Source organism: Strigops habroptila, chromosome 18 (genome assembly GCF_004027225.2).
Source record: "Strigops habroptila isolate Jane chromosome 18, bStrHab1.2.pri, whole genome shotgun sequence".
NCBI classification, from domain to species: Eukaryota; Metazoa; Chordata; class Aves; order Psittaciformes; family Psittacidae; genus Strigops; species Strigops habroptila.
This window is the reverse complement of record NC_044294.2, coordinates 905,201-914,345: the sequence shown is the minus strand read 5'-3', so window position 1 is coordinate 914,345 and position 9,145 is coordinate 905,201. Positions and strand designations below refer to the sequence as shown.

Below are 9,145 nucleotides of genomic sequence, written 5' to 3'. Positions count from 1 at the left end.
GATGCAGGGGCCGGGTCTGCCCGGGGCCGGGTTCGGGCGTGCCCGGGGCAGGCTCTGGGGGCGCAGGGGCCGGGTCCGGGGGATGCAGGGGGCAGGTTCGGGGGTTCCTCGGTAACGCGGTTCCTCGTGTCCGCTCCCGGTTGCGCCGCTTTTAAAGACGCCGGTTCCGCCGCTGCCTTTTCACTTGACCGGCGCGGCCGAGCGTCACGTGCCCGCTTCCACGTGACGGGCGGCGGCCCCGGCGCCGGCCCCGGCCCCGGTCCTGGTCCCGGCGGGATGGGTCCCCGCGATCGCATGTTCAAGGTGCTGGTGGTCGGGGACGCGGCCGTGGGCAAGACCTCGCTGGTGCGGCGCCTCGCGAGCGACAGCTTCAGCCGCCAGTACAAGTCCACGGTGGGAGGTGAGACCCGGGCCCGGAGCTCGGGCCCCCCCCGCGGCAGAGGGTGGAACCGGCGGCTTCAGGCCGGGGAGGAGGGGAACAGGGGGAGTGGGACCGGTTGTTCCTTGTTCAGGGTCGGTGTAAGGAGCGGGAGGGGCCCCGGTTGTACCCCGAGCAGCCAAAGCAGCGGGGGGTGATGGAATCCTTCTGTCATGGAGCCACGGGGGGGTTTGGGTTGGAGGGAGCTTAAAGCTCATCCAGCCCCAACCCCTGCCACGGGCAGGGACACCTTCCACTAGAGCAGGTTGCTCCAAGCCCCTGTGTCCAACCTGGCCTTGAACACTGCCAGGGATGGGGCAGCCACAGCTTCTCTGGGCAAAGTCTGTGCCAGCGCCTCAGCACCCTCACAGGGAAGAGCTTCTGCCTCAGAGCTCATCTCAATCTCCCCTCTGGCAGGTTAAAGCCATTCCCCTTGGCCTGTCCCTACAGGCCCTTGCCCAAAGCCCCTCTCCAGGTTTCCTGGAGCCCCTTTAGGCACTGGAGCTGCTCTAAGGTCTCCCCTTGAGGAGCCTTCTCTTCTCCAGGCTGCCCCAGCCCAGCTCTCTCAGCCTGGCTCCAGAGCAGAGCTGCTCCAGCCCTCGCAGCAGCTCCGTGGATGTACTCTGGATGTACTCTGACAGCTCCACGTCCCTCTTGTGCTGGGGAATGGTGGGAGGCTGCAGAGGAACCAGCCCTGGGTGCAGAATGTCCCTAATGAGGTTTCCTTTCTGGGGGTTCTCCAGTGGATTTTGCTCTGAAGGTGGTCCAGTGGTCGGAGTCGGAGATGGTGCGGCTTCAGCTCTGGGACATCGCAGGTATGTTCACACGACCCTGGGAGCTGCAGGATGGAACCTGAAGCTCTCAATGGTTTGTTCCTTTCTCTTTCTCTTTCTCTTTCTCTTTCCCTTTTTCCGTTTCCCTTCCTCCAGTCGGAGTGTGTTACAGACCCCCCTCCCGGCAGCCTGCGGGGGGCAGGACTGCTCTGCTCCGAGGGGCTCCTTCTTCTTTGCAGGGGTGATTTCAATACCCAGTCAGAAGCCCATCTGCAGGGAGCAGCAGCGCAGGTGATAGATCCATCAGCTTTTCTTCCCTATTTCAAAGCCAGAGCAGAGTGAATGGGAAAAGGGCTCATTTCTAGCTACGTGTGTAACATCTCAGCAATGAGCGTGTGTTAAAGTCCCAATTTCTGGCACGATAGCCGGGAATCCTGGAATGGTTTGGGTTGGAAGGGACCTTAAAGCTCCTGCAGTTCCAACCCCCTGCCATGGGCAGGGGCACCTTCCACTAGAGCAGGTTGCTCCAAGATCTGCTGGATCTGGATCTGGCTGCTCTGACCTGTGCAAGCGGAGCCAGTGGATCCCTTGGGAGCACCCAGGGCGAGGGGAGACATGGGGCTGGGTCGGGAGCAGGGAGTGCTCCAGGGCACAGCATTGGATGCGATGCAGCAGAGCAAGGAGCACCCGCCCTAAACCAGCATCTCTGGATGTGGAGGGTGGGGAACACGGGGCTGTGGTTTCCTCTGCTCGGCCACATGCTTCTGGAATCCTTAAAAAAGAAATCAGGAAGGAGAAGTTTGCAGCAAGAAACAGGTTTCAATTTCAGCCCCAAAAAGGCATTTTAAAATGTGGGAGCCGAGGGGCCACGCTGGGCACAGAGCTCTTGGGGTGCCCTGAGCAGCAGGGGATGGACACACCGATGGTCCCCACACACTGCTCCCCACCCCGGCGGTGTGCAGGGGTGCTCGGGTGGCTTGAGGGAGCCCACAGGGAGAGCTCGTGGTTGAGGGAAGGCAGGTCAGGGAGCGGGTTCTCTCTGCTGCGAGGGCTGGAGCAGCTCTGCTCTGGAGCCAGGCTGAGAGAGCTGGGCTGGGGCAGCCTGGAGAAGAGAAACCTCCTTAAGAGGACACCTTAGAGAGCAGCTCCAGTGCCTAAAGGGGCTCCAGGAAACCTGGAGAGGGGCTTTGGACAAGGGCCTGTAGGGACAGGCCAAGGGGAATGGCTTTAACCTGCCAGAGGGGAGATTGAGATGAGCTCTGAGGCAGAAGCTCTTCCCTGTGAGGGTGCTGAGGCGCTGGCACAGGGTGCCCAGAGAAGCTGTGGCTGCCCCATCCCTGGCAGTGTTCAAGGCCAGGTTGGACACAGGGGCTTGGAGCAACCTGCTCTAGTGGAAGGTGTCCCTGCCCGTGGCAGGGGTTGGAACTGGAGGAGCTTTAAGCTCCCTTCAACCCAAGCCAGGCTGGGATTCTGGTGTCAGAAATGCTGGTTTTCACCGTGCTCCTGACCCATGGGGTGTGACATGAACACTCTGGGACATGTCCCCATTGACACAATACAATCAAAGCACACAGCAGCACTGTGGAGTTCCTCCCTGGCTGCAGTGTTGGTAGCACAGGCAGTACCAAACAGCACCAACAGCGTGTGAGTTGTGCTGCTTTCTGAGGGGAACTGCTCCCTCCTGAGAGCCTGGTGCCTGCAGCAACACGTCAGTGCTGGTGGCACGGTCCTGCTGGAGCAGGGATGGCTGCTGGGGGCCAGGCTGGTGGGATTCAGCTCCAGGGAGCTGGATGTGTGCTCAGGGACACTAAACTGTTGCACCAGGAGTAATGCAGGTATCTGTGGGACACCTGAGCTGTTGGTTCCAGTTCTGCTGCAGCACTGAGGCACTCCAAGCAGGATGCATGTGATGTTCTGTGACAAACATGTTATTTGCATGAACAAACCTGGAAATGGGAACTCTGGGGGGGTAATTTCTGTTCCCTTTTGATCCCGAAGGGCAGGAACGCTTCACATCCATGACCCGGCTGTACTACAGGGAGGCCTCAGCCTGTGTTATCATGTTCGATGTCACCAACATCAGCACGTTCAGCAACAGCCAGAAGTGGAAGCAGGATTTGGACAGCAAGCTCCTGCTGCCAGATGGGAACCCCGTGCCTTGCCTGCTGCTGGCTAACAAAGTGAGCAGCTCTGTGTGTGCTCTGTGTGCTTGGGTGTGTGCCCAGGGGTGCGAGAGGGAAGGAGCCCCCTTTAGCACTAAGCCTGGCCTAGAGCTGTCCCATGGCTTGTGGTCTCTTTAATCCCTTCCTTAACTCCTTGAATGTTCTGCCTCTATGAGGATTCTCCTCCGTAGCAGCACACTGGTAGGACTCGATTTGAGATGGCACCAAGGAGACGTTATCAGCTGCTCTCTCCCAGGACGCAGCACCTTGTGCTGAGGGAGCTCGAGCTCTGCAGCTCCTGGATTATGAAGCTTTTCTGCTGTGGTCTTTCAGTTGCAGTAGGCTGGGCAGGTTGTGTGTGGTGCTGTGGGTGCTGTTCTGAGCTGCCAGAGGGATGCCTGGTTTCATGTGGATCGAGTTTCCCTGTGGGGATTAGCTGCTGTCTTTTCATCATCTGTTTTTCTTTCACTTAAAGCCTACCTTTATGCTCTTCCCATGCCTGCGCTGGCTCAGCAGCTTCCCAGATGCAGCCTGAGATCTGCCTCCTTTGAGAGAGCCTAAAACTGGAGCTGAGTCAAAACCATGATGGGTGGGCAGGAGAGTGGCTGTTCTTCTCTTCTTCACAAGTATGCTTTCCCCTGATGGCTGTTATAAGGCTACCAGTTTGCCTGCACTAAGGAAACCTGTGCGACTGTCACACTGCAGTCACCTAATGCAAGATGTTATCTATATTGAATTATGGACTGGTTTGGGTCGGAAGGGACCTTAAAGCTCATCCAGTTCCAAGCCCCTGGGTTCCAGCCTCACCCCCCGCCCAGGGATGGGACAGGTTTTCCCCCTGCCCCTTCCCACCACACAGGTAACACGTTTCCTTGGTGCCCAGAGGCCAGGCACATTCTGAATGAGTGACAATGCTTCCCTGAACCTCCATTCCATGCGTGCTTGGCTGAGGTGTGTCAGCATCTCCGAGGAGATAAATAGATGGCTGCTTGCAAAATCCCATTAAGAACCTTGCCCCAAGAAGTCTCTATCAGCTTGTGATCTGGGAGCTGCGATGGGCTGAGCCTGCTGCCTGCCTGCACACGGGCAGCGCTTGCTGAGGGGCACAACTGCCCTCCCAGCCTAAGAACTAAAAGGCTGAACTTCAGATGAGTGGTTCTTGTTTTCCAGTGCGACCTCTCCCCGTGGGCAGTGACAAGAGAAGAAGTGGATCGGTTCAGCAAGGAAAATGGCTTTTCTGGCTGGGTGGAGACGTCTGTGAAGGAAAACAAGAACATCAATGAGTCCATGAGGTAGGCACAGTGGCTGGTGATCCACCAGAGAGCTAATTCCCTCTCTCAGACACGGTCCTTGAGGTGAGGGGAGGTGCTGTCAGTAAGTAACAAACAGCAGCAATAAAACACAAGTAAATCTCCCAAAGAGAACCTGAATTCTGAAAGATCAGAGGTTCTTTCTGTCCTTGGTTAAGCTCTGACGGGCTTTTGGTGACAGAAAATCATTTGGACAATACCAGGGATGTTTCTTCATGTGCTGCCCTCTACCAGGAGGAGGGGACTTGTTGTGCAAAGGCGTTAGAAACTCTTTTGTGATGCAGCAATCCTTCAGTGGAGGATTTGGGCCTTTCTGAAAGGCGTTAGAGTGGGGTTTTGCACCTCATCTGGAGGGTGGGCAGTCTGTGCATAGGGAGCTGCTTGCTGTGTCCCAGTCCTAACCTGGACTAACCTGGTGGTTGCTGTGTTATCCGCGCATTGCAGGGTCTTCTGATGCTGGCAGGTAATGGCAGTAACGCTGTTGTCAGTGCTCTCAGGTTCCTTAACCTGCTTGTTTAGTCAAGGTCTGGAGTTCTGTGTCCTTCCGGAATGAATTGCCATTGATTTTTGCTGTAGTGCTGGCGCAGTGCCTCCTGTTTAAAAACAACCCAAACCAAACTCACGTGTGTTTGTCTTCTAGAGTCCTCATTGAAAAGATGATGTCCTCATCCACTGGTGATGGAAGTTCCTCTGCTGCCAGGAGCGGGGATTATATTAACATAAAAGAGCCAACCCCGCGAGGCTGGGCTTGCTGTTAGAGCACTGACGGGGCTGTCTGCTTGGCTCTAGCAGCAATGTCCTCCTGTTGTTAGCACCATCGTGTTTTCCTAACCTGGCTGTCAGTGGTTTTGGGGTTACTTTTGTTACCTGCTCACGAGCTGCCTTGTGTTCAGTGCAAACTCCTCCTCAGCAGAGCATCGCTACAATGACCTGGAGCGAGGAGTGGAAAGAAGAGAGGAGTGAGAACATTCCTCTTGCTCTTGTGTAGCAGCAACTGGGAGCTCTGCTGTTTGCGATGGAGCACGGTCCGTGTTCAAGCATGTGGCTTGGATTAATTTTAACTGATTTGGAGCACTTCAGCCCCTGCCACGTGCTGGCCTCGAGCAGGGCGAAGGATGGCAAAGGTATATTTTTAATACTGTTGCACCTTTTATTCCCCACTGCCTGCACCCACCATAGCCAAGGGCACCAGTCCCAAGCATTAAGTGACCTTCATTCCATGCACACTCTCTATACCTGTGGATTCCCAGCGTGGGATTGCAGCAAACACTTTTCCTTGTGCTTTGGAACTACAGACCTCTGCTTACACATGCTGGAGGGACCAACACAGCTCTTCATTGCCAGTAACTGCCCTTAGGATGGGGAGCCAGATGTGGATGAGCTGGTGTCCTGTGTAACCAGACCTGTGAAATCACTGGTGTGATTTGAGAAATGGGGTAGCACAGCCCTTGCTTTTGTACATCCCAACTGTGGTGCTTTACAGCAGAGACCTCAGGCGTTCAACAAGAATCACCCAGTTGCCTCTGTCCCTTCTCACTCAGCCTCTGTCTAGCACAATCCCATGTCTTCTGTTCTGCTGCCACTTTCTTAGGGCATGGAGAGTGGAATGAGGAATAGGTTGTAAACTCCTTTGTACGATGGAACAACAGTCCTTTTCACTCATAGCACACCCTGTAGCCTACCATCTCAAATAGCTTTGCAATTGCTGATGAATTGCTTTCCCATAACTGTTCTGTAGCCGGGAGTGAATTTGGTGGCAGGGCTGACGTGGGACAGGGAGCTCCCTGAAAGCCCACCCGCTGGTTTTAGTGGTGCAAGGGGGGAGCAAAGAGAAGACTTTGCAGGACAGGAAGGAAATGAAGAGCACATCCCCAGCTACTCGCTGGTGAGAGTGGTTCTTGCCAACAGCAAGAATAAATTGGTAAAAGCTGACTAGATAGTTACCATGTTTAAATTGGTTTGTCCTCATTCCTGCTAAGGGAGGACTGTGTTCCTCTGGCAAAGTCTTCCTTCTGCCTCTCTTTGCTGACTTTCTATCACCTGTGGAGGGAGAAGGTGGTAAGAAGGTTGGTTGCCTTCACTAAGGACATTAAAATGTGGGGTTTCACTCTCTGGAGTTGAAAAGGATTGCTAAGGAAACCGTGAGGGCTGAGAAATGGAGAACTGGTGTTCTGTTCCACTGTGTTAAATGTCTGGGCTAGGATTCCGTCATGCAAATACTGCCAAATTTGGCTTTATGGGCACTTAAACATACCCTTTTCTGTGCCATTGGATTCACTGTAGAAACACGTGAAACGTGTAGAAGTGGTGAGCGACCAAATGGAACTGTCTAGTTGAATTTTACTTCCTAAATACTGTGTTAAAAAGACAAAAAAAGTCATTTTTTTAATGCTATAAATCTTTCTAGTTCTTTATATGGAACGTGGGAAGAAGGGTCTAGTGTTTTAAAGGCTTTGTCATTTAAGCTTCATGTTTTATTTATTGATTTCTCTCTATGCACTTCAAAAGTGTTTCAGCAAAGAGATCGAGTGTTAGAGCTGTCCTTATGGATGGGGAAACTGAGGCACACGGTGGGAATCTCTGCCCAGGACCCACTCCCTGAGGTCAGAGCTTGGCACTGAAAAGAAGATTCCTAATTCCTGTCTCCATGATCCAGCTGCTCGTATGTCTTGTAGGAAAGTGCCTTTATACCTTGTGCATGTTGGTGTGATTCGTGCCAGTGCCTTTTTGGTGTTTGGACCTTCTTACCTGTATTTCTTCTTCCCAAGTGCCTCTAAAAAGCAAGCAAAAAGCCAAAGAAAGCTCTTTCAAGGTCGTCTTCCATGATACATGATTTCTGCTCTGCCCGGTGGTTTCCAGGGCCGGTGTATGCCTTGGCCTTGGTTTTCCTCCCACACTGGTTGCTGCTTGTTCACATCTTACTAAACACAGCAGCCAAGTGTCAGGAAACAAGTGTGCACAACAGAAAGAGTCATTGCTTGAGATGGGCATAACCCAACCAGACAGGAAAAGGATTTGACTGTGCAGATGCAGCTTGCTCTGGGGCACATAAAGTGCTCAAAAAAGCAAACCAAACCAAACCAACTCCCCCTTTGATATAGTGCTGTGAAACAAAGGGGTTCAGAAGTGCTCCTTGCCGGGGCAGGCAGTGTGGGAGGAACACTGTGAAATGGGTTGTGCCCAGCTTGTCCTGCTGGAAATGGTTCTGCCTTTTCAAACACCTGAAAGGGAAAAGCCAACTTGGAGCAAAGCAGTTTGCAAGAAGTATTTTAAACCAAGTTAAGCCTCGTTCGTGCAGATGGAGAAAAACTTGAATCTTTCAAATAGGAATCAGGAAAGTTTTAGCTTGATTGTGATCAACTCTGCTCCACCGGTGCCTGCAGCAGGAAGGAAAATGCACTTGAGTTCCCCTTCTGCTGTGCCTGCTTTCACTGTGTATTCTCTGTGTGACTCTGAGCCAGCTGCACCTATTTCCCTCTCTTCCACGTGGTGTTTCTCTTTCCTGTAACTTTCATTTGTGGTCGTGGGACTCCAAACCACATGAGGTGTAAGGGTGTATTTTATACATTGATGACAGCACGCTGGGGGGCCACATAGCTGGGTACTTTTCCTGTAATTGAATCTGAAAGCGTGAGGGCGGACTATAGTTCAGAAATAAGTCAATAATAGTAAAACTTAGCCTTGTTTTTGTTTGTTTAAACCACTTGCTGTTGCACAGAAGTATTTTAGAGACAGGGTTCTGATTACTGTAACGTTGCAGTATTACCATGTTGATTATAAAGAGAAGAAACTGCTGGGAGGTTTTCTCCATCTCAATCAGTCACTGATGCAGTGGTGCAGAGGTTTGAAATAAAAGCTTGACATTGCTTGTGGTGGTGGTGGTGCTTTCCTGTCTCCACAGACCAAACAATTGGGTTCGCAAGTTCAACCTGGAACCAGGGTATGTATAAAACACAAAGTGTGAATGGCTCCGTGTTGCCAGCAAAGCAAATTAGATCCTTTCTCCTGAAATCTCTTTCTTTCTCAATTACTCCGGTCTTAGTGACCTGCAGGCAGGACGTCAGCATGCAGAACTTCATCTCTGAGTCAGTCCTCGTGGCTTTTAATCCAATAGAGCCAGCTCCAAGGAGAAAGAAAAGGATGCCTTGATGTGGTGGTTGGTAATACACCTTCTTGCTTAGGGCTCAGGAATTCCCAGAGCGTGTTTTGGGGCTGGCTCTGCAGGCAGTTGCTCTGAATGCTCCCCTTTCTTTCGTGATCGCTTTGATTGTCAGGAGCATTGACTTGCAGCAAGGACAGAGCACGTCTGAATTGATCAGGGAAGTGGCAGCAATTACAACGGAGGCAAATTAAGCTCAAGCAGGGCATTAAATGAACTCAAATTACTCCCATAATGAGGTAAAAACCTGACCATAGTTGTACTGTCAGATAATCTGACGTCTTAAAAACATGTTTTTAAGTACAGTTGTTAATGAAACAGAG

The 9,145-nt window shown here is 52.5% G+C and overlaps 1 protein-coding gene across 2 annotated transcripts; it reads left to right on the top strand.

The window, feature by feature from the left end:
- Positions 1–216: 216 nt before the first annotated feature.
- Positions 217–8,529, top strand: RAB29 (RAB29, member RAS oncogene family). 2 transcript variants are annotated; one of them, XM_030473414.1, is made up of 5 exons: positions 217–400; positions 1,162–1,233; positions 3,190–3,371; positions 4,524–4,645; positions 5,304–8,529. In XM_030473414.1, the coding sequence occupies exons 1-5, from the start codon at positions 277–279 to the stop codon at positions 5,419–5,421; spliced, it is 618 nt and encodes a 205-aa protein (XP_030329274.1). In that variant the 5' UTR covers positions 217–276; the 3' UTR covers positions 5,422–8,529. The 2 variants fall into 2 exon arrangements, with proteins under 2 accessions (XP_030329274.1, XP_030329275.1); XM_030473415.1 differs by lacking the exons at positions 217–400; positions 1,162–1,233 and adding an exon at positions 1,244–1,482.
- The last annotated feature ends 616 nt before the right edge of the window (positions 8,530–9,145 follow it).

What these genes read in the sequence shown, in the direction of transcription:
- RAB29 (XM_030473414.1), top strand. Translation starts at nt 277, where the DNA reads ATGGGTCCCCGCGATCGCATGTTCAAGGTGCTGGTGGTCGGGGACGCG. An exon ending in GTACAAGTCCACGGTGGGAG is followed by an intron (nt 401 to 1,161) that starts GTGAGACCCGGG and finishes GGGGTTCTCCAG; the next exon opens with TGGATTTTGCTCTGAAGGTG. An exon ending in TCAGCTCTGGGACATCGCAG is followed by an intron (nt 1,234 to 3,189) that starts GTATGTTCACAC and finishes TTGATCCCGAAG; the next exon opens with GGCAGGAACGCTTCACATCC.